The sequence below is a fragment of the Anomaloglossus baeobatrachus genome, chromosome 7, assembly GCF_048569485.1.
Source record: "Anomaloglossus baeobatrachus isolate aAnoBae1 chromosome 7, aAnoBae1.hap1, whole genome shotgun sequence".
NCBI classification, from domain to species: domain Eukaryota; kingdom Metazoa; phylum Chordata; class Amphibia; order Anura; family Aromobatidae; genus Anomaloglossus; species Anomaloglossus baeobatrachus.
This window is the reverse complement of record NC_134359.1, coordinates 143,313,912-143,339,369: the sequence shown is the minus strand read 5'-3', so window position 1 is coordinate 143,339,369 and position 25,458 is coordinate 143,313,912. Positions and strand designations below refer to the sequence as shown.

Below are 25,458 nucleotides of genomic sequence, written 5' to 3'. Positions count from 1 at the left end.
CAACTCCTCTGCAAAGGGGTCCTCTGACCTGGGCTTTGGCTCTTCTCAGGAACCTTTTCTCCTGTAGATCTCTGGCCGTGACTTCTCTCTGCTCTGGGGATGGCGGTGCAGGGGACAGCGTTGTTCTGTTGCGACGCCTTGTCTTGCGGCCTGAACTCTGCGTGGTACAGCTTGCAAACTCCCAGGTGAGACTTTTAGGCAGATCTTCGTCAGCGGACGGTGTCAGGTCTTCCTCATCCCAACGGGAATAGGGCAACATCTCCGGCTCTGAGTATAGATCCACTGCTGGTGGCTCCGGAGTCAGCTCCTCAGCTTCCTGGCCTCCTCTCCCCCTTAGTTCTTCTTGGCACTCCTTTGGTGGCAGTGCTGGGGCTGGGCTTTCTTCAGCAGGCCCAGGCGGGGGACTCTTTGGCGTGGTTGCTGCAGGGGTTGCCGGAATCCTCTTGGGGGTGTGCGGAGGGAGCAGATACCGATCCACCATCTCTTGTGGGAACTGGGCCTCTAGGTCAGCCTTCAGCTTCCAGTATTCGGGGTCCTCTCCTATCAGGGACTTCCTAGCAGGGACCTCTTTGGACTGGGGAGCGGTGTCTGCTCTGGCCTTGCAGGCCGGGGAAAATGGTGATGCAATCTCTTGGCGGGCCGCGCCTGGCATGGCGGCGGCCTGGTCTTGGCGGGCCGCGCCCGGCATGGCGGCGGCCTGGTCTTGGCGGGCCGCGCCCTGTTTGGCGGCGGCCTGGTCTTGGCGGGCCGCGCCCGGCATGGCGGCGGCCTGGTCTTGGCGGGCCGCGCCTGGCATGGCGGCGGCCTGGTCTTGGCGGGCCGCGCCTGGCATGGCGGCGGCCTGGTCTTGGCGGGCCGCGCCTGGCATGGCGGCGGCCTGGATCAGTGTCGCTGTTGCAGGGGGCTCTGTGCAGGCTGGGCTGGACGTCGCTGCAGCAGTCTGGGCTTGGCGGACCGCACCTGGCGGGGCTGCGGCCTGGTTCAGCACCTCACTTGCGGCGCGGACGAGCGTTGCTGCGGCGGTGGGGTCTTGGCGGGCCGGGCCTAGCAGGGCGGCGGCCTGGGTCAGCGTTACGCCTGCGGCGCGGATGAGGGTCGCGGTGGCAGCCGGTTCTTTGCGGGCCGGACTGGGCGTTGCTGCAGGGACCGGGTCTCGGTGGGCCGAGCAGGGCATCGCTGCGGCCGCTGGGGCTTGGAGGGCCGCACCTGGCGTGGCTGCGGCCTGCTTCAGCGTCGCCGCACCGGACGCCTCTTCGGGGACCGCGGACGCGGCAGCAGGGGTCGGGGCACTTGCGCTGGCCGGGGCATCACTCGACTCACCCATCTGTGGCAGCATCGGGGTCTGCGTCGTCCATCTCCAGCAGTTCCATTCGTTCTTCTCTAATCTGCTCCACGACCCGAGTCTCCAGTCGGTCGCAGAACTGGGCCAGCTCCCGATACCACCAGGCAGCGGAGCCCGGTTCTGGATTTCTGCGGTCAGACGCCATTTCTTCTGCGCCCTCTTCTGCACGACTCTCCAGCTGTGGACTCGCCGTTGCCTCCAGTAGCAAGCTGTTCAGTTTCCGCTCTGCCTCTTTCAGCAGCTCCTCTCCCAGCAGCAGGCTTCTGGCTCCCTTTCTGTCCCGACGTCTCTGGACGCTTCCACTCTCATAGCTGGCAAGGTCAGAACTCTGCAGGGGATCTCTGGGTAGCCACACCTCTTCGTGGGCGGTAACTTCTTCCAGCGCGGGCTGCTGTTGTTTTTCAGCGCGCTTTTCATGGTGGCAATATGGCGGCGCTTCCAATTTTTCAAGCGGACCGCCTAGGCACATGGTCACCTGTCTGAACAGGTCTAGTCCTTATCCTGTTCGTGACGCCAGATGTGAAGCCCCACAGGTATTGTGTCGGTGCATTACCTTCAGGGACTCCACGTAGCTGGATCTGGTCACAGGTAGGAGATCTTCTTCTTGTCGTGACGCCACTCTCAGTATTGCGGCCAGTAGGGACCGCCACTGCAGGTTGAGGGTCGCCTGGGCTGATGGTGTGTGCAGTTAGTTGGAATAGCCTCCTGAGAGTGAGGCAAGCCCCAGGGCCCGGTGTAGGTGCGTAGTACCACAAGGCGCAGAATAACTCCACACAGGCAGAATGTCTTTCAGGGTTTTTACTCACTTCAGGTGGCAGGGTGAGTAACCCGGGCGTAGCTGGGATGAACCAGGCGGGAACCAGGTGTCCTTCAGGCTGACTTGTGAGGGTGACTACTAACTCGCCTTCCTTAGCCCTTGGTGGTTTGGGGTGACCCCGACTTTGAGTCCCTATGGGGGTCACCCAGGGAAGTTGCTGAAGCCTCACTCCCCTTCGTTCGCCGTGTGCTTGTTGCCTGGGCCAGATCACTCCAGCTTCTTGCCTCCTGTGAGCTATGGGCCCTAACTGTGGCTACGTGGCTGCGGCTTTTTGTGGTGTTGTGGCGTGGGCTTTGAGAGCCCCACACCGGCAGGTTTAGCAAAAGAAAGCTGGATCTATCTCCGCTTCGGGATCTGCCGCCCGTTTGGGCCTGGTACTCTCTAGCAGTCTCCTTACTTCCCACTCCGTTGCTCTCTCTCTAGCTGAAGATGGATTTCGGGTAGCACTCCTAGTTGACCGTTCTCCCCCGTCGGTAGCCACTGCGCGGACGCTGTTAGACAGCAACAGCCCCACAGGTCTGCTCCTCACTGAGCCCTATGGAGTTCTGCTCTAACTGACTCACTGCCCCTCCTCTCCTGTTCTTGCCTACGCCACCTAGCAACCAGATTCTCTTACCACACCCCTTGAGAGGAGATGGAGGCTTTTGGCCCCCTCCACTATTCCAGTGAAGGTCAAGGCTTTTCCCCCTCCTGGGATCCCCAGGGGTCCTCTCATGGGTACATGTGTGAGACCTGATCACTATGCGCCTGTGTTCTACACCCCGGTCAGCCTTCTGGATTACCTGTATTGTACTGTTCCCAGCATGGGTGCAGTACTCAGTGGTGCCTGACCAGGTCAGGGGCGCCACATTTCTTAAAGCCAGAAAGTTGCCATTTGAAATTAGTTCAGTTTTGTGCCATGTCTGTGATCTGCTTTTCTTAAAAAAAAAAAAAAAAAAAAAGTAAACAACTGAATGAACATCCTCAGAGCCAGGTGATTCCATAATTTTTGCCAGGGGTTGTATCAGGCACTGTCAGCTCGTAGTATCAGAATGCAAAGAGCTGGATCCTTTTCTCAAGTTAGCTTATTTATCTAATATATAAAGCTGTGTATGTGTGTACAGTACAGACCAAAAGTTTGGACACACCCTCATTCAAAGAGTTTTCTTTATTTTCATTACTCTGAAAATTGTAGATTCACATTGAATGCCTCAAAACTATGAATTAACACAGATGGATGAAAAACTTAACAAAAGAGTGTGAAACAAATGAAAATATGTCTTATATTCTAGGTTCTTCAAAGTAGCCACCTTTTGCTTTGATTACTGCTTTGCACACATTTGGCATTCTCTTGATGAGCTTCAAGAGGTAGTCACCGGAAATGGTTTTCACTTCACAGGAGTGCCCTGTCAGGTTTAATAAGTGGGATTTCTTGCCTTATAAATGGGGTTGGGACCATCAATTGTGTTGTGCATAAATCTGGTGGATACAAAGCTGATTGTCCTACTGAATAGACTGTTAGAATTTGTATTATGGCAAGAAAAAAGCAGCTAAGTAAAGAAAAACAAGTGGCCATCATTACTTTAAGAAATTAAGGTCAGTCAGTCCGAAAAATTGGGAAAACTTTGAAAGTGTCCCCAAGTGCAGTGGCAAAACCCATCAAACGCTACAAAGTAACTGGCTCAGATGAGGACCGCCCCAGGAAAAAAAGACCAAGGGTCATCTCTGCTGCGGAGGATAAGTTTATCGGAGTCACCAACCTCAGAAATCGCAGGTTAACAGCAGCTCAGATTAGAGACCAGGTCAATGCCACACATAGTTCTAGCAGCAGACACATCCCTAGAACAACTGTTAAGAGGAGACTTTGTGCAGCAGGCCTTCATGGTAAAATAGCTGCTAGGAAACCACTGCTAAGGACAGGCAACACACAGAAGAGACTTGCTTGGGCTAAAGAACACAAGGAATGGACATGAGACCAGTAGAAATCTGTGCTTTAGTCTGATGAGTCCAAATTTGAGATCTTTGGATCCAACCACCGTGTCTTTGTGCAATGCAGAAAAGTTGAATGGATGGACTCTACATGCCTGGTTCCCACCGTGAAGCATGGAGTAGGAGGTGTGATGGTGTGGGGTTGCTTTGCTGGTGACACTGTTGGGAATTTATTTAAAATTGAAAGCATACTGAACCAGCATGGCTACCACAGCATCCTGCAGCGGCATGCTATTCCATCCGGTTTGCGTTCAGTTGGACCATCATTTATTTTTCAACAGGACAATGACCCCAAACACACCTTCAGGCTGTGTAAGGGGTACTTTGCACGCTGCGACAAAGCTAGCCGATGCTAGCGATGCCAAGCGCGATAGTACCCGCCCCAATCACACATGCGATATGTAGTGCGAACTGCTGTAGCGAACATTATCGCTATGGCAGCTTCACACGCACATAACTGGTCGGCGACGTCGCTGTGACTGCCGAAGAATCCCTTTTTCAAGGAGGCAGTGCGTTCGAAGTCACAGCGACGTCACCGCGACGTCACTAAGCGGCCGGCCAATAGAAGCGGAGGGGCGGAGATGAGCGGGATGTAACCATCCTGCCCATCTTCTCCCTTTCGAATTGCCAGTGGACGGCGGGCGCAGGTAAGGAGATGTTCGTCGCTCCTGCGGCTTCACACACAGCGATGTGTGGAGCTGCAGGGACGACAAACAACATCGTACCTGCGGCCGCACCGACATTATCAAAATGACCGACGTGACACAGATCACCGATTTTTGACTGTTTCACGCTTGTTTATCTTCTCTCCTAGGCTTTACACGTTGCGACGTCGTTACCGGCGCTGGATGTGCGTCACTTTCGATTTGACCCCGACGATATCGCAGTAGCGATGTCGCAACGTGCAAAGTACCCCTACGGGCCATTTGACTAAGAAGGAGAGTGATGGGGTGCTATGCCAGATGACCTGGCCTCCACAGTCACCAGACCTGAATCCAATCGAGATGGTTTGGGGTGAACTGGACCGTAGAGTGAAGGCAAAAGGGCCAACAAGTGCTAAGCATCTCTGGGAACTCCTTCAAGACTGTTGGAAGACCATTTCTGGTGACTACCTCTTGAAGCTCATCAAGAGAATGCCAAGAGTGTGCAAAGCAGTAATCAAAGCAAAAGGTGGCTACTTTGAAGAACCTAGAATATAAGACATATTTTCAGTTGTTTCACAATTTTTTGTTAAGTATTTCATTACACATGTGCTAATTCATAGCTTTGATGCATTCAATGTGAATCTACAATTTTCAGAGTCATGAAAATAAAGAAAACTCTTTGAGTGAGAAGGTGTGTCCAAACGTTTGGTCTGTACTGTATGTATGTGTGTACGTATGTGTGTATGTCCGCTAAAGGAATCCGCACCGTCGCATTTACAATCACGAAATTTTGTACAGACACCTTATGTGACCCAGGGAATGTCGTAGACTGTTTTGACGGGGAAATTTAACCCAGCGCTTTAGTTACTCTCCAAAAATCCTGCTTCCATTAAAGTCAATGGAGCCTGGAACTATTAATAGAAGTGATCAGTTGCTAAAGGAACTAAGAATATTGTTAGTATAAGAAGCTTATGTGTGAGGTAATAAGATGTCTGTGGAGAGACGAATAGAGAGAGACAGAGAGAGAGAGACACAGACAGACAGACAGGGATAGAGAAAGATCGAGACAGGCGGGGCAAGAGACAGGCGGGGCAAGAGACAGGCGGGGCAAGAGACAGGCGGGGCAAGAGACAGGCGGGGCAAGAGACAGGCGGGGCAAGAGACAGGCGGGGCAAGAGACAGGCGGGGCAAGAGACAGGCGAAGCAAGAGACAGACGGGGCAAGAGACAGACGGGGCAAGAGACAGACAGACACAGAGATAGAGAGAGACAGAGACACAGAGACAGATAGACTGATACAGAGACAGACAGAGATATAAACAGACAGAGACAGACAAAGACAGACACAGACAGACAAGGAAAGAGTTTTCAATTTATGATGGCTGACTAGATACAGCATATATTAGTTGGGTTGTGATACGTTGGATATGAAATGACCAATACCTCTAAGGCTATGTGCGCACTTTCCGTCGTCCTACATGCAGTTGTAAACACACGTTTTAGCCTTAATTGATTTAGCCAAAGTTGCCTTTTTCAGAAATTTAGCGCAGAAAACGCATGCGTATTTACCGCGTTTTAGATGCGTTTTTAGCGCTTTTTCCATGCGTTTCCACATGCGTTTTCACAGATGCGTTTTCAACATCAAAACACTGCTAAATAAAGATTAAATAATCAAACAGAATGAAAAAAGAGAAAAAAAAGGGACAAATCTCTATTAATGGGAAAAATAATGGAAAAAGATATATTTAATAAAATTATAGTGTTAATATACATTTTATCGGTAAAATAGCAATAAATGCATATTATTCTTAGATTTAATTGTCGGATTATGTGTGTGTGTAAAGGGACATATCAAATCATTATTTTGATGTTCAAAAAGTATGCGTTGTGGTAGTCCAAAACGCATGTTTTCTGCAATGAAAAAGCAGGTAAAACGCAGGAATTTTGATATTTCTTGCTTTTTGCTACTTCTCATTGACTTCAATGTTAACAAAACGCACCACAAATGGCAAAAACAATTGACAGGGTCCTTTTCTGAACGCATGGTTTTTGACCAAACTTATGCAAATTATGAGATGCGTTTGGAAACGCAAAGTGCGGACAAGAAATCATGAATTCTCATTGTCTTTAATGGAAAACCAAAACGCATGCATTTGGGCACAAAAACGCTGCAGTTCAAAACTGAGCCTAAACGCACCTGAAACGCAGGTGAAAACTGAAAGTGCGCACATAGCCTAATAGGAGAACTTACGTGGTGAGATGGATCTGTAAGGCATTTCTTGTGATTGTGTCTGACAAGCATGCACCGATGGGGGGGACGCACCGGCTCCATGCGCTGTGGGTCAGTCGCCAACAGAGAGAGTTGGCATGGCAACTGGATGATACATCCGGTCTCCTTGCCTGCTCTGTGTCATGTGATCGCTGACAGCACTAGTGCGGTCATATGACGGATGACGCGCTCGACAGGCAACTGGCTCACGGCGTGTGCATCATGGGGTGGGCGTGCCCAGGATACCTGGCCGGGAGCGTGTAGCTTGATCTTATCACGGGGTCTTGAAAAGAAGCATTTACCACATCATTAGCAAGCCTCCTGACGAAACCAAAGCCATGAAACGCGCGTTGAGGTTGAGGTGGCAGCCTCTGACCATAGAGAGATTTACTTTGTACACTGCAATATGGCTTCAGGTAGTAGATGCTAGCAGCCACATGGTATATAAATTATAAGGGGTCCTCAATTGAGATGAACAAGATATATATGTAAGGTATATGTGCATTCTAAATGGTATCCATTTGCAAATGGTATATATGTGACCTATGGTTACCAATGTCTAAATAGTAGTATTTTATGCTATAAAAAGTATAAAAATTAGCATCTAATTGTGATAAGTTACATTGGTACTATAAAGTAATTTTATGGATACATTTGAGTATGTAATGGCTTTCTATTTAATATAAGATATTCCCTTGTGATTGCTGCAAATTTAACACTACCTGTGCTCATGTAAAAACGTATTTACTGATTGGTCAGAGATTGGTCAGCAGAGGAAGAGGAAGCCCTTTGAAGCTGACAGAATTCTACCAGGCAGCAGATAAGAGCACTGAAGAATACAACTCATCCCCCCCTCACACCCCACCCCCGCAGGCAGGCTGGGTGAGTCAGGAAACGTGGACAAAGGGATTAAAGTTGATAAGAGACCCAGGGGAGGTCCAGTCTCATGAGTGGAGGGAGAAATAGATTGGATTAGTTCCAAGGAACAAGCAAAGCAGGGGGAGGAGGAGCAAACAGAAGCCTTTGTATTCCAGTTGCAGGCTTCATCCCCCTGCCCTGCAGCAGGTTTACAGGCTGCTGGATTCAGTACAGAGAGAAGCTGTCAAGATTTAAGAGCCTCAGAACCTCTCACAGAAATTACCATGAGGAAGCTCATGGCTGAGTTAATGTCCTCATTTAAAAGAGATATGCAGAGTGTGCTAAGATCCATACAAAAGGACATCACTGTAATAGAGGAGCACACATCCCATATATAAAACAAAATGGCAGAACTTACAACTGCGCACAATAAAGTGATGGACTCGGTTATCTACGGATGAAGAAATGTATGCAATAAGGCTTAAAATAGCCGATATGGAAGATAGGTCACGTCGAAATAATGTCAGATTGAGGGACATAGCAGAATCGGTTAAAACAGAGGACTTTAAAGTCTTGAAATTGCCAAACTTTTGAAGTGTAATCACAGATTACTTTACCTGTCTGGTGCCAGAGACTACCCAGATGGACCTGGTAATGGATAAAGCTCACAAGCTCCCTAAACCGAAACAACTTCCAGCCTCAACCCCTAGAGATGTCATAGTGAGAATTCACTTCTTCCATATAAAAGAAAAAATACTAGAAACAGCCCGCATTCTGCCTTCTTTACCAGATAGATTCAAGGACCTTGCTATATTCACTGACCTGTCAGCAGTCACCCTAGCCCGGAGAAGTGCCTTCATAACAAGCACCAGAGTCCTCAGGGATCACAATATCCCTTACAAGTGGAGCTTCCCAGTAAAGTTAATCATCACTAAAGCGGGGCATAAGCATGTGGCAAACAGTCCGGAACAAGCCTTTCAACTATGTAAGGAATGGAACCTACCCACCCCTGCCAAGGAACACTAAGAAAGAATTTCCTCACCACGACAAGTCCCAGAAGGATGGGCCAAAGTTTAAGATTGTTGGAAATCTGGACAGGCTTCATTTGGCTTATTATGGAGAGAGTCTATTCAAGATCAGAGGAATAACAAAAAGTATGTCAGTGGATGGACCTGTCATTTGCTCCTCCAAGCTGTTCTTCATTAAGTTTTCTTCTTTGTCCAATGCTCCTTTTGGGACTAATGGAGCTTGGAGCCGACCATGGCACGGATCCCAGTCCCTCCAGGTGCCTGGACCTGAACATGGACCCTTTGAATTTTTATTTTTCCTTCCAAACCCCCTTGAACCTTCTTTCTTTTTTTCTAGTCTTTTTCACCAGTCTCGGCTCCTCTCCATTTGAGTTTTCCTTTTCGGGAACTTTGGGAGCGTGGGCCAGTTTTTTATCCATAGCACCATGTTTGGATTTTGGTGCCTGGCATGGGAAGCCTCAGTTGGTGTCCTATATTTTCGCTCAATTGAGCTCAGTTGAATGTTTCACGTTTACCTGTTCTTTTTCTTTGCAGCTTGGGAACCTCCTGGTCTGGTTTGTGCAGTATGGACTTGCAAGCAAGTAGCAATATTTTCACGAGATGAACGTGTGCACCTGGGTTCTAGACGCTCATACTAGATTACCTTTTAGTAACTATATTCTCTTGTATTCCCTCATCAAAAATAGGGATAAGGAATCTAAAGCAGCATGAAGCAACTATGCAAATCTTCATGATGGTGCATGCTAAAGGGTTAAATTCACCTTTTAAAAGGTCGGAGTTGTGGAAGGAGGCACTCCAAAAGAATGTAGATGTGTTATGCATCCAGGAGACCCACTTAAACAGCACTGATATTTTCAGGCTCGAACACAAAAAATTGCCACATACCATAGTGGCACCTGCAATTGTTAAAAAGGGGGGGTGGCAATAGCAGTAAGGGACACAGTGGCTTTTACCCAGGACGAACAAATTATAGACCCTCTAGGCAGATTTATAATTCTAAAAAGCCTGGTTAATAATATCCCATACAGAATAGTCAATATATACGCTCCCAACAGACGTCAGTACACATACATTCGAAAAATTATTACCAAAGCCTGCAAGGTTAAAAAAGGATCTCTCATCATAGTGGGGGACTTTAATTTAGCATTATGGCCAAATATGGAGACCACATCCAAGTCAAAAAGAACTTTACCCCAGCCCACTAACGAAATTTCTTCATTTACACGAGCTATATGACATATGGAGATTGCAAAATCCAACAACAAGGGATTGATTATACATTCTTTTCTCATCTTCACAATATATACACAAGAATTGACTACTTCTTGGTAGATAAGGCAATGATCCCAAAAGTGTTGAATACAAAAATAGCAAACATAACATGTAGTGATCATGCTCCTGTCACACTAGATATAGCAGAAAGCTTTACAACCGCCTCATCCCCGATATGGTGCCTAGAAACATACATATTAAACCATCGTTCATATGCGACTCAAACACAACAAGCCATTCAAGATTACTTTGAAATAAATAATAATGGAGAAGTTTCAGACATGAAATTGTGGTTTGCACATAAGGCGACCATGAGAGGCCATTTTATAAAGCAGGCACCGCATTATAAAAAAGTTTCTCAAATAACGATTACTGACGTACAAAGTAAGCTGGCGAACCTACACAGGCTAAACAAACAGACAAATTTGTGCAAAAGGACGTTGGAGATTTCAGCCCTGCATAACTAGCTATATGAATTGAACTTACCCAAATACACTGTGTGCATAATTATTAGGCAAATGAGTATTTTGATCACATGATAATTTTTATAGATGTTGTCCTACTCAAAGCTGTATAGGCTTGAGAGCCAACTACCAAATAAGTAAATCAGGTGAGGTGCATCTCTGTAATGAGGAGGGATGTGGTGTAATGACATCAACACTCTACAAACGGTGTGCTTAATTATTAGGCAACTTCCTTTCCTTTGGCAAAATGGGTCAGAAGAGATATTTGACGGGCTCTGAAAAGTCCAAAATTGTAAGATGTCTTGCAGAGGGATGCAGCAGTCTTGAAATTGCCAAACTTTTGAAGTGTAATCACCGAACAATCAAGCGTTTCATGGCAAATAGCCAACAGGGTCGCATGACGCGTGTTGGACAAAAAAGGCGCAAAATAACGGCCCATAAATTGAGGAAAATCAAGCATGAAGCTGCCAAGATGCCATTTGTCACCATTTTGGCCATATTTCAGAGCTGCAACGTTACTGAAGTATCAAAAAGTACAAGGTATATAAAATACAAAATATCTTAAGACTGATTTTTAAAAGGTTTTATGGACTGATGAAATGAGAGTGACCCTTTGATGGGCCAGATGGATGGGCCAGAGGCTGGATCAGTAAAGGGCAGAGAGCTCCACTCTGACTCAGACGCCATTAAGGTGGGGTACTGGTATAGGCTGGTATCATCAAAGAACAACTTGTGGGACCTTTTCGGTTTGAGGATGGAGTGAAGCTCAACTCCCTGATCTACTGCCAGTTTCTAGAAGACAACTTCTTCAAGCAGTGATACAGGAAGAAGTTGGTTATGTTCAAGAAAAACATGATTTTCATGCAGGACATCACATGCATCCAACTACTCCACAGCGTGGCTGGCCAGTAAAGGTCTAAAAGATGAAAAAATAATGACATGGCCCCCTTGTTCACCTGATCTGAACCCCATAGAGAACCTCAGGTCCATCATAAAATGTAAGATCTACAGGGAGGAAAAACAGCACACCTCTCGGAACAGTGTCTGGGAGGCTGTGGTGGCTGCTGCACACAATGTTGATCGTAAACAGATCAAGCAACTGACACAATCTATGGATGTTAGGCTGTTGAGTGTCATCATAAAGGTGGCTATATTGGTCACTAACTTTTTTGGGTTTTGCTTTTGCATGTCAGAAATGTTTTTTTCTAAATTTTGTGCAGTTACCGTATTTTTCGCTTTATAAGACGCACTTTTGTTCCCCCAAAAAAGTAGGGAAAGTAGGGGGTGCATCTTATGAACCGAATATAGGGGGGTAGTGTATATATATATACATATATACCGTATTTTTCGGACCATAAGACGCACTTTTTTCCCCCCAAATGTTGGGGGAAAGTTGGGGGTGCGTCTTATGGTCTGACTATAGGGCTGCGGCTGGGAATGAGGGTGCTGCGGGTCATCGGGGGCACGAGCAGGCAGCAGCAGCGCCTGCTCGTGACCACGTGGGCCCGCTCATTACATATGCACGCCCATCCTCCCGCCCATCTCTCAGCGCTGAAGCCGGCGCTGACAGGTGGGCGGAAGGATGAGCGGGGACGCGCGCATAGTAAAGAGCCGGCATGATCACCCCTGGCAATTACAGCCTGGAGTGATCATGTGCGGCTGTATTCACTGCTCTCCGCGCGTCATTACCAGCGCGGGGTGCAGTGAATCAGTACACTCACCCGTCCCCGTGTGTGGAGCCGCCCCCCTGCTGCACGCGATGACTTCCTGTATGTGCCGGTCAGCTGATCTGTGCCGGTCAGCTGATCTGTGCTGAGCTGGTCAGCTGATCGGCACAGACAGGAAGACATCGCGATGCAGCAGGGGAACGGCTCCACACACACACAGATCAGCGTGCCAGAGAGGAAGATGATCGGTGCTGCAGGGAGTGAGGAAAAGGTGAGTATAAACGTTTATTTTTTTCTCTGTGCTATAGGATACAGGCCATATACCAGGATGGTATATGAGCACGATGGGAGTATATGAGCAGGCAGGATGGGGGGGTATGTGAACAGGCTGGATGGGGGGGCATGTGAACAGGCTGGATGGGAGGGCATGTGAACAGGCTGGATGGGGGGGCATGTGAACAGGCTGGATGGGGGGGCATGTGAACAGGCTGGATGGGGGGGCATGTGAACAGGCTGGATGGGGGGGCATGTGAACAGGCTGGATGGGGGGGCATGTGAACAGGCTGGATGGGGGGGCATGTGAACAGGCTGGATGGGGGGGCATGTGAACAGGCTGGATGGGGGGCATGTGAACAGGCTGGATGGGGGGGGCATGTGAACAGGCTGGATGGGGGGGCATGTGAACAGGCTGGATGGAGGGGCATGTGAACAGGTTGGATGGGGGGGCATGTGAACAGGTTGGATGGGGGGGCATGTGAACAGGTTGGATGGGGGGGCATGTGAACAGGCTGGATGGGGGGGCATGTGAACAGGCTGGATGGGGGGCATGTGAACAGGCTGGATGGGGGGGCATGTGAACAGGCTGGATGGGGGGGGGTATGTGAACAGGATGGATGGGGGTTTATAGCAGGATCATATACAAGGCAGGAGGATCATTACCAGGATGGGGTACCTTAGTAGAGAATTTGGGGACATTACCCCCATAACAGTGTCAGCAGCAGATCCTCGCCCTATAACAGTGTGTCATGACCACATTTTTTGCTTAAAGTTTTATTTTCCCATTTTCCTCCTCTAAAACCAGGGTGCGTCTTATAGTCCGGTGCGTCTTATAGTCCGAAAAATACGGTATATATATATATATATATATATATATATATATATTATATTATATATATATATATTATATATCCTGCAGGGTCCGCTCTGGAGCAGTGCTGGGAGCTGGTGAAGCTGCGGGCGGCAGCGTTAGATCTCCTGCTCCCGCTCATATAATATGCACAGCTGCTGTCCATCAGCGTGGTGCTAAAACCACATCGCACTGATGGGCTGGGGCAGCGGGGCATATTATATCTGCCTGCGCCCTCCTTTGATCGCACATGATCCCCCTGTGTTAGATATGGCCCCCATGCTGCTGCCCATAGTAAAATAAAAAAAGCTTTACTTTCCTCCAGCGCTGATCTCCCGGTCTCCTGCTGCTGCTGTCTGTGATCAGGCACGCAGAGATGATATCACTCTGCCGTGCTGATCACATGACTGGCAGCAAGAACCAGGAAGTGGAGGAGCTCAACCCCACGGAGGGAGACACAGGGATTACAGCGCTGAGAAGGTAAGGAAAGAGTGTTTTTTTTTTATTATGGGCAGCAGCATGGGGTGCATATCTAACACAGGGGAGATGTGCCATCTATAGTGGCCATGGGCAGCAGTATGGGGGCCATATCAAACACAGGGGAGATGCGCCATCTATGGTGGCCATGGGCAGCAGTATGGGGGCCATATCTAACAGGGGAGATGTGCCATCTATAGTGGCCATGGGCAGCAGTATGGGGGCCATATCAAACACAGGGGAGATGCGCCATCTATGGTGGCCATGGGCAGCAGTATGGGGGCCATATCTAACAGGGGAGGTGTGCCATCTGTAGTGGCCATGGGCAGCAGTATGGGGGCCATATCAAACACAGAGGAGGTGTGCCATCTATAGGGGCCATGGGCAGCACAGGGGGACGTGTCCCAGCACAAGGGGGCTATATTCATTATAAGGTGGGCTAATGTTAGGATGGGGGGCTATGAGGGACATATACCCTATATGATTTGTTAGACGGACACTGGCATTATAAGATGGACCCCATTTAACATTAAAAAAAATAATTCTCTTTTCCTTCACCAAATTTGGGGGTGCGTCTTATAATCAGGTGCGTCTTATAAAGCGAAAAATACGGTATATTGGTTTATCTAGTGAAAATAAACAAGTGAGATGGGAATATATTTGGTTTTTATTAAGTTGCCTAATTATTCTGCATAGTAATAGTTACCTGCACAAATAGATATGCTCCTAAGATAGCCAAATCTAAAAAAACACCCCAACTTCCAAAAATATTAAGCTTTGATATTTAAGAGTCTTTTGGGTTGATTGAGAACATAGTTGTTGATCAATAATAAAAAAAAAATCCTCTAAAATACAACTTGCCTAACAATTCTACACACAGTGTATGAACATGCCTTTAAAAAGCTCAAACTGTCGTACTATTGGCTAGGTAATAAGCCGAGGGCCCTATTGGCCAGACAGATTAAAGTACAAGTAGCAAGATTTTGCATACCTTATTTGAAAGCACCAAATGCAGGAAAAATAATGAGAAGCTTTGTGGAAATATAAGAAATATAAGAAGTTGATCTCCCCAAATCTTGGAAAAATGTTTAAAGGGAAGGTGTTGCGTTTTTTTTGTTTTGTATTAAATATAGTGATTATGAAATCAAGTATTTTTATTACAAAATTAAAATCACTGCTTATTTTGTTTTTATTTAATTCTAATTTTACAGAAGGCTGCCATGATGGATTTGCTGTGTGTGTAACGACAGTTACTCACTTCTTTATGGCAGCCCCTGTGCATAGAGAACAGTGGTCGGGATCCGACCCCATTTAGTAAAGTTAGAGTAGTCGTCTGCTGTGACCTGGACGTGCCCCCTGGGCTGTCCTGATCACAGCAGAGGGAGGAGATCGGCGCCATCATTGTGGAGCTCACAGCATATGCTGTTGGCTCCACTTTACCCCTGTCAACCGCCGGGATGTGTGAGTACGGGCCACCTTCCCTCCCCTCCCCCCGCCGTTACCGTCTCCAATGACACCCCCTCCCTCCGCTCTACCCAGCCCCCGCTCTGCCCACACTACTACTGCCATCGCCCCTCCCCCCGCTGTTATCGTCTCCAATGACACCCCCCTCCTCCGCTCTACCCAGCCCCCGCCGCTGCTGTGTGTGTTTGTGTTCCTCTGCATGTGAGTACCGCCACTGCTACCGTCTCCAAAAACACCCCCCGCTCAAACCCCCCCCCTTTCGCCTGCCACCTGTAGGCCTGTGTGTGTACCGGTGATACTGTCTGCAGGGCTGTGTATCTAATCCTCTCCTGTGTGATACTGTCTGCATAGCCGTGCATCTAACCCTATCCTGTGATGCTGTCTGCTGAGCTGGGTAAAAATTGGCTTTCTACAACAGGTTCACACAAATGCGGCCAAAAATCTTGCGGTCTCTGTAACTATATGTGGAACACCAAAAAAATGTCCTCCTGTATTAGAGGAAAGGAATATGATATTAATACCTTTATCAATTGTTCAACAAGTCATATTATTTATGTCATAACATGTACCGCATGTGCTGTTCAGTATGTAGGCAGTACGAGCCGCACTCTGAGACACAGAATCTCAGAACACATATACAGTGCTGGCCAAAAGTATTGGCACCCCTGCAATTCTGTCAGATAATACTCAGTTTTTTTTCTTGGAAAGCAAATTCTTTGTTATTATCTTCATTTAATTTGTCTTCAATGAAAAAAAATAAAAAAAATTCTCAAAGCCAAATTGGATATAATTCCACACCGAACATAAAAAAGGGGGTGGACAAAAGTATTGACACGGTTTGAAAAATCTTGTGATGCTTCTCTGATTTGTGTAATTAACAGCACCTGTAACTTACCTGTGGCACCTAACAGGTGTTGGCAATAAATAAATCACACTTGCAGCCAGTTGACATGGATTAAAGTTTACTCAACCTCTGTCCTGTGTCCTTTTGTGTACCACATTGAGCATGGAGAAAAGAAAGAAGACCAAAGAACTATCTGAGGACTTGAGAATCCAAATTGTGAGGAAGCATGAGCAATCTCAAGGCTACAAGTCTATCTCCAAAGACCTGAAAGTTCCTGTGTCTACGGTGCGCAGTGTCATCAACAAGTTTAAAGCCCATGGCACTGTGGCTAACCTCCCTAGATGTGGAAGGAAAAGAAAAATTGACAAGAGATTTCAACGCAAGATTGTGCGGATGGTGGATAAAGAACCTCGACTAATATCCAAACAAGTTCAAGCTGCCCTGCAGTCCGAGGGTACAACAGTGTCAACCTATACTATCCGTCGGCGTCTGAATGAAAAGGGACTGTATGGTAGGATACCCAGGAAGACCCCACTTCTTACCCCGAGACATAAAAAAGCCAGGCTGGAGTTTGCCAAAACTTACCTGAGAAGGCCTAAAACGTTTTGGAAAAAAATTCTCTGGTCAGATGAGACAAAAGTAGAGCTTTTTGGGAAAAGCCATCAACATAGAGTTTACAGGGGAAAAAATGAAGAGGCATTCAAAGAAAAGAACACGGTCCCTTCAGTCAAACATGGCGGAGGTTCCCTGATATTTTGGGGTTGCTTTGCTGCCTCTGGCACTGGACTGCTTGACCGTGTGCATGGCATTATGAAGTCTGAAGACTACCAACAAATTTTGCAGCATAATGTAGGGCTCAGTGTGAGAAAGCTGGGTCTTCCTCAGAGGTCATGGGTCTCCCAGCAGGATAATGACCCAACTCGCACTTCAAAAAGCACTAGAAAATGGTTTGATAAAAAGCACTGGAGACTACTAAAGTGGCCAGCAATGAGTCCAGACCTGAATTCCATAGAACACCTGTGGAGAGATCTCAAAATGGCAGTTTGGAGAAGGCACCCTTCAAATCTCAGGGACCTGGAGCAGTTTGCCAAAGAAGAATGGTCTAAAATTCCAGGAGAGCATTGTAAGAGACTTATTGATGGTTATCGTAAGCGGTTGTTCGCAGTTATTTTGGCTAAAGGTTGTGCAACCAAGTATTAGGCTAAGGGTGCCAATACTTTTGTCTGGCCCATTTTTGGAGTTGTGTGTGAAATGATCAATAATTTGATTTTTGTTTCATTCTCTTTTGTGTTTTTTCATTGCAAGCAAAATAAATGAAGTTAATAATACCAAAGAATTTGTCATTGCAATCATTTTCAAGAAGAAACTGAGTATTATCTGACAGAATTGCAGGGGTGCCAATACTTTTGGCCAGCACTATATGACATAGGGAACAAAAGTAGTACATGTCCATCAGGTGCTTCCCAGCATTTCATCAGTGTTCATGGTGGCAACACCGATAATTTTAGGGTTAATGCCATAGAAAAAGTTTCAATGTCTAACAGGGGTGGCGATATTATTACATTTTTGCATAAGAAAGAATCCAAATGGATCTTTGCAATGGAAACCAGATCACCTTCCGGGATGAACCTGAGAGATTAATTAAAAAATTTATACTGAATGAATAGCACTTTGTATATGAATTTACTATGTATTTAGCCTTAAGCTGTGTCAGTTCATGATGTCATATCCTGCAGACTTTTTTTTAATCCCCACTTTTGTTTGTAATGGATTCGGACTAAGAGTGCTAGACACTCGAAACGCGTACCATCATTAACTGCCATGTGGTTTTTATTATGTATTACCTGCAATTTTTAAATATGTATCAATAAACAGGAGTTTGATAATATTTTTGGACTTGGATGCTCGAGCCTTCCTTTCATTTGGATTACCAGTCTGGCCGACTTTTTTTCCGTGCACCGTCTCCCTAATGGTCTCCATAATGGTCTCCATGTGGATCGGGTGATCTGAACATTTTTCCTTTTTCTTCTACATGTTATAAGCCTTTTTCGTGCTCCCTTTTCCTATCCATTTTGTTGCCAATTATTGCACATGAAGTAATTGCTCTTATTGCAATCTTCAACATGGAGACCCTTAATATGGATACGATTAATCCTGTAGATCGGGATGAATTTTTCAATGTTAACTGCCAAGCACGACTTAATAAAGCGGCTAACATTTTTATGAACAGAAACAATTGTACCATCTCCGAAGATCAGAATGACTTAAACACCCTGATATGGAAACTAGAGAAACAAATGTCTGGGGCCGAGCACACAGCGGGGGACACTCCCCTAAGTTGGGAGGTAGCTTCACGCAACCCGACAATTAGCCTGCAGCGGGTAGTAGCTTCACGTGTTATCTGCAACGGCTCAGAGATTAGCGGCATCAACACAACGGAGGGATAGGACTTCCCACACAGAGCAGTCCACAGAAATCCCATGTGTCAGCTGCTAAGAGCAGGTCCCCAGTAAAAAGAGGGACGGGACCCGGAGGTTTCAAGCCAATGGGGCCAGGGACACACAGAGTACACAGTGTATGGAGGAAGGATCCAGTCCACCACAGAATCACTAAAACAGACCAACGGACGTGCTGTCACCGAGGGCAACGATACCCAGAGACTTGGTTTACCTCAGAGTCTGTGTCCACTGAATGCGTCATCACACCTGAGTGAGTACCCTGGCTCCCCATCACCCTACCGGCCCTATATCAATATAGACTGTTCCTACCTTTTCTCTACCCTGAGTCCCGGGGCCTCTCTACCTGCGGAGGGAACCTCCATCACGGCTGCCACACACCATCTGCCCCGGCACTCCAATACAGCAGCGGTGGTACTCCTCATTACCGCGCACCGCAGGTGGTATCACGAACATTCTCCCCTGTAAATAATCCCCCTTTTCATCGAAGTGTCTGCCGAGCAGTCCGACTGCTGCTAGGGTGTCACACAGTCAGACACGCCCCCACGCTGAGTGAAAGCTGTCTCACTGCAACCAATCACAGCCGCCGGGGGCGGGTCTGTATCATGCAGTAAAATAAATAAATAATTAAAATAAAACGAAGTGCGGTCCCCCCCATTTTGATACCAGCCAGGGTAAAGCCACATGCCTGAAGGCTGGTATTCTCAGGATGGGGAGATCCACGTTATGGGGAGCCTCCCCAGCTTAACAATATCAGCCAGCAGCCCCCCGGAATTGCCGCATCCATTAGATGCGACAGTCCCGGGACTCTACCTGGCTCATCCTGTATTGCCCTGGTGCGGTGGCAATCGGGGTAATAAGGAGTTAATGGCAGCAGCCAATTGCTGCCACTAAGTCCTAGTTTAATCATGGCAGGCGTCTCCCTGAGATACCTTCCATGATTAACCTGTAAGTTAAAGAAAATAAACACATACACCCAAAAAATCCTTTATTTGGAATAAAAGACAAAGAAACCCCACCCTCTTTCACCACTTTATTAACCCCCAAATACCCATCCAGGTCCGGTGTAATCCACACGACATCCCACGACGCTCTCAGCTTTGCTACATGAAGCTGACAGGAGCGGTCATAGACCAGACCGCTCTCTGTCAGCTCCACGCAGCAACTGAAGTGAGCCGCGAGATCAGCGATCACGTCGGTCAGGTTACCCGCGGCCACCGCTGGATCCTCCAACTGTGACAGTAAGTCGCCCGAGTGACTTAAGTGAGATGCGCGATCAGCATTGACGTCACAGGTGAGTTGCGGTCTCGGGTGGAGGACTCCAGCTGGCCGCGGTAAACCTGAATGAAGGCAGTGCTAATCACACTGCTCACTTCAGTCACTCAGGGGATTAGCAGTCAGTGACCGCTAATCAGGACGCGACACAGACAGAGCCGCGGTATGACAATGAAGTCAGGTGAAGTTCATCCGAGTTCATTCTTATCGCGTGACTCTGTCTGCTGTCAGCGGGCATGTAGCAGAGCTCAATTGCCGTGGGACCGCACTGCAAAAAATGCATCCAAAACGAATGCAAAATGCATCCAAAATGCATGCGTTTTGGATACTTTTTTTGATAAACGCAGTGTTTATATTTTAGAGGGTGCGTTCTTTTCCGCACTATTATGAACGCAATGTGCGCACATACCCTTAAATATATGGGGCTAGGTGAGGGCTCATACTGTATTTAGGGAAATTTAGGTTCGGACTAGTAGCATACATAGACTGTGTTGGGGCTCATACTGTACATAGGGGGGGGGTGTGGAGTCAAATCATTATCGTTCGGACAGTGTGATAAAAAATATTCCAAGTTTATTTTAATTTATTAAAAATCCATGAAAAATTCTATATTATTGTGCACAACCATGTTGACAAGCATTACGTTTCAGACTCTTAGGTCCTTTTTCATAGCTATGAGGCTATGAATATGGACCCATGAGTCCGAAACATCTAATGCTTGTCAACATGGTTATGCACAATAACATAGAATTTTTAATGGATTTTTAATTACGGTAATTAAAATAAATTGGATTTTTTTTCACACTCCCCGGATGATAATGCTGGATACCTTTTTTGACTCACCATGTGAATATGCTGCCAACATTTCTGTTTTTTTTCTTTTATGACTTATGCATATAGGGGGACAATATGAGATCTCACTGTATGCAATGGGCTGTGTTGGGGCTTAAAGTCTACATAGGGAGGCAATGTTGGGGCTAATACCATACATAGGAGAACTGTGTAGGGGCTCATACTGTGTATAGGGAGGCTAGGTTATGACTAATAGTGTATATGGGGGGCTTTGTGTGGGCTCATACTGTATATGGGGGTTGTTTTGGGGCTCACAGTATATAGCATAGCTGTGTAGGAGCTCTTGCTGTATATAGGGACTCATGCCATATATAGGGGCTGTGTGTGGCTTCATACTCTGTGCTGTGTTTGGGCTCATATTTTACATAGAGGGGCTGTATGGGGGCTCCTACTGTATGTAGGGAGTGTTGTGTGGGCTCATACTGTATATAGGGGGATAAATGGGGGTTCATGCAGTATACAATGGGGTGTGTGTGGGCTCATACTGTATATGCGTGGGCTGTGTGAGGGCTCATACTATATAGGGAGCTGTGGATAACTCTTACTGTAAATAGGGGGTTGTGTGGGGCCTTAGTCTACAAATAGAGTACTGTGCAGAACGCATACTGTATAAAGGGGGCTGTGTGTAGGCTCATATTGGGGGGTGTAAGCATACTTAATTCTGCTCAAAATTAAGTGATACCATTAATGCTAATATAAAACAATAATTACAGTTAATATGTTCAAATTAATATTAAGTAGAATTAATTTCAGCCTATTGTTTTAGCCCTCCACAATAGTCATGGGCGAATCCAACTGTAAATTAACCGTATTTGTCAAAAAATCCAAGCTGTCATCAAGTGCGAGATTAGTACTGAGTAGGGGTATATAAGACTCCCTCATTACTAACCCTGTAAGTAAAAAAAAAAAAACCCACAAAACACAGAAAAATCCTGTGATAGGCCCTGTGCACATACTGCGTCTTTTTGCCGCGGTTTTTGCTGCAGAATTGGTGTAGTTTTTGTTCATAAACTTTATGCAGTCCAGCAAATTCTATGAAAAATTCAAAATGCTATGTGCCCACAGCGTTTTTTTTCCTTACTGGTTTTGCTGCAGAATTTCTGCAGCAAAAACAAGTAGCATGTCACTCCTTTACTGCGTTTTGGTGCGTTTTTTCTGCAGGTAGGTGCGTTTTTCTGCCAGAAGGTGTGTTTTTCGCTGGATAAACAAATCCACAGTGTGCGCACAGGGCCTAAAAAAAAACAAAAAAAACAAACCTTCCTCTTTCTCCAATTATTAACCCCCAAAAGACCCCTGCAGGGTAGATAGGCAGAAAAAAAAAACTTTATTGACCCATAAATGTAACAGCAATGTTTCGGTTCCTTGGCTTGAAAAAGGTGCCCAGTAACCGAAACATTGCTGACACACCTTATAGGCCAAAAAAGGTATTCTTTTGCTATCTATGGAGTGGTGTCTTCATTATGTTTTTATCTATCTACTGTATCTATCTACTCTATCTATCTTAGTAGATAGATAGACAAAAACATAATGAAGGCAGCATGCCATAGATAGCAAAAAACCCAAACATTTTGGTTCCAAGGAACCTTTTCAAAGCCCAGGAACTGATGCTGTCACACATTATGGGACAAGAAAGGTCTTTATTTTTTTGCTATCTATAGAGTGCTTCCTTCATGTTTTTGCCAATGTTATGGTAATTAAGTTTTTTCTTTGAAGACCATGCACCTACAGCTGGAAATAGTACTACTCTATTTTTTCCTAGATAGACACAGACAGACAGATATAGTAAATAGACAGACAGATGGATAGAAAGATAGATAGATAAATAGATAGATGTGTGTGTGTGTGCATATATAGTTATATAGTGTGTGTGTGTGTGTGTGTGTGTGTGTGTGTGTGTGTGTGGGTGTGTGTGTGTGTATATAGTTATATAGTGTATGTGTATATAGTTATATAGTGTGTGTGTGTAAATATATTTATATGATCCAACCCCATCCAGGTGTACAGTAATGCCTTTATATACCATACTAGCTGTACTACCCGGCTTTTGCCCGGGTTAATAACTGCTGTTAACAAAATAGAATGTATTAACAAAAATGTATTCTGCACACAAAAACCACAAAACAAATAGATAGAAATGTAATTATTAAATTGTTGCCTATATTAACCAATCAGAGCTCAGATTAATTAACTGTACCAAAATAGAAGCTAAGATGTGATTGGTTGCTATTGGCAGCCTGATAAATCTCTAGGCAACAGAAAGCCCTCCCCCTGACAGTATATATTAGCTCACACATACACATAGACAGGTCATGTGACTGACAGCTGCCGTATTTCCTATGTGGTACATTTGTTGTTCTTGTAGTTTGGCTGCTTATTAATCAGATTTTTATTTTTGAAGGATAATACCAGACGTGTGTGTTTTAGGGCGATTATGTGGTGAGGTTGGTGTATGTGTGGTGAAATGTATGCTGAGGGTGGTATGTGTGTTCAAGTACGTGGTAGTGTGTGGCGCATTTTGTGTGTGTGTTCATATCCCCGAGTGTGTTGAGTATCCCATTTCGGGGCCCCACCTTAACAAATGTACGGTATATACTCTTTGGCGCCATCACTCTCATTCTTTAAGTCCCCCTTGTTCACATCTGGCAGCTGTCAATTTGCCCCCAACACTTTTCGTTTCACTTTTTCCCCATTATGTAGATCGCGGCAAAATTGATTGGTAAATTGAAACGCGCTGTGTTAAAATTTCGCCTCACCACATAGCAACCGGCGCTGCCTGGGATAGTAACTGTCTCTCTGTTTCTCTCCCATTCTCTGTCTGTCTCCCACTCTGTATATATCTCTCTGTCTCTCTCTCTATCTCTTTGTCTGTCTCTTTCCCTGTCTGTCTCTGACTGTCTCTATTTCCCTGTCTGTCTATCTAGCTCTTTCCCGGTCTGTCTATCTATCTCTGTCATTTTCCCTGTCTGTCTCTTTCCCTGTCAGTCTGTCTCTTTGTCTGTGTCTGTCTCATTGTGTCTGTCTCTTACATTGTCTATGTCTGTTTCTTACCCTGTCTGTGTCTGCCTCTTTCCCGGTCTGTGTCTGTCTCTTTCCCTGGCTGCATTGTGACAAGCCAACATTCCATATAAGGGCGTGGCCGCACATTCTTCTGAAGTTCTGGCTGCACTGTGGCTCCCAGCTCCTTTCGCTTTAATGGAGGCAGGTTTTTTGGTGAAAAACTGTAAAGAGCGGGGTTAAAATTTCCCCTCAAAAAACATAGCCTATGACACTCTTGGGGTCCAGAAGTGCGAGTGTGCAAAATTTTGTGGCTGTAGCTGCGACGGTGCAGATGCCAATCCCGGACATACATACACACAAACATACACACATTCAGCTTTATATATTAGATTATTTATTGCCTTAGTTTTACTGATGTGATGCTCACCATGATTCAGTTTGGTACTGGCATTACAAAGTCTCCCATATCTCAAGGACCTGCAGTGATGTAATGAAGAGGCAGGGCACTGTGTTGTTCTGTGCTGCTCTGCCCACCCCTCTGCATTACATCACTGTAGGTCCTTCGCAGCTACGGGAGACTGTTTCTAGTGCAGAGGCAGGAGCAAAGTGAAAGTAATTTGAGCCCTCAGCACAGAGACTGCGGCTGTGCTGTGAAGGTATGCCGTGCTCTGGCCCGGACACTGCAGTGATCTGCACTTCCCCCGGGCCAGACATGACTGCAGTGGCACCCTGCTCCTGCCTCCTAAACAGCGGACACACAGTCTCCCCAGCCACTGCAGGAAGCCGGAGGCTGGAGCTCCCACGTGTGACCGCTGTTTACATTAAACAAGTATTCATTAGCTGCTCCTCACACCCGCTTCTAGTCACTGACTAACTGACTGCAGAGAGAGGTGGGTGGGGAGCAGCTAATGAATATGCCTTGACTTTAAGCAGCGGGCACACGTGGTTTCTCCAGCCCCCGGCTTCAAGCAGCAGCGACCCTCCCTTCCTCCTGTGATCCCACTGCATAGCGCTGACTCCCCACAGCTCCCTACCCCGCAGCTTCAGACCATAAGACGCACCCCACACTTTCCTCCCAAATTTGGAGGAAAAAAAGTGTGTCTTATGGTCCGAAAAATACGGTATTTACCTACATTATGCTACTCTCAGCTGAAGCAGAAAAAACCTGGAGACAGTTTTCTTTTCCTGTATTAAAACTGCTCTGTAGAATAAAAAGTTGCACAATGAACAATTGCCAAATGTGGTTCACTGTTATTATGAAACAAAATAAAACATTATAAAGACCAAGGGTAGTGAATACTTTTATTGTTCATAAGCGCTTTAGATTAACTGGGAAAAAAAATTGCAAAATTCAAATTACATCTGACAAACTATTTTCTCACCTTAGCAGCCAAGTCATTTTTTCCTTTATTGTACTCATCTACAGCATTCTGCAGCTCTGCAACACGGCCTTCAACACTCTGTGCAAATAGACACATTTATGGTTAAAATCCAATCCTTGCCTTTCATCCACTTAAACAGAACTGTCACAAAATAAAAAATGGCCAGTTTTTATGCTTATTTTATTCTCGATGCTTTGTTGAGTACCATTTATTTATTTTTTTTAATCTGCTATATGGTTCTAGATATATGGACACTT

General features: G+C 46.2%; 1 protein-coding gene across 1 annotated transcript in view; it reads right to left on the bottom strand.

The window, feature by feature from the left end:
• Positions 1–25,458, bottom strand: part of VPS16 (VPS16 core subunit of CORVET and HOPS complexes) — an 879,114-nt gene that overhangs the window by 209,087 nt on the left and 644,569 nt on the right. The window contains exon 20 of the mRNA XM_075319712.1: positions 25,202–25,279. Within this exon, the coding sequence (XP_075175827.1) occupies positions 25,202–25,279 (78 nt within the window). The remainder of the gene's footprint in view (positions 1–25,201; positions 25,280–25,458) is intronic.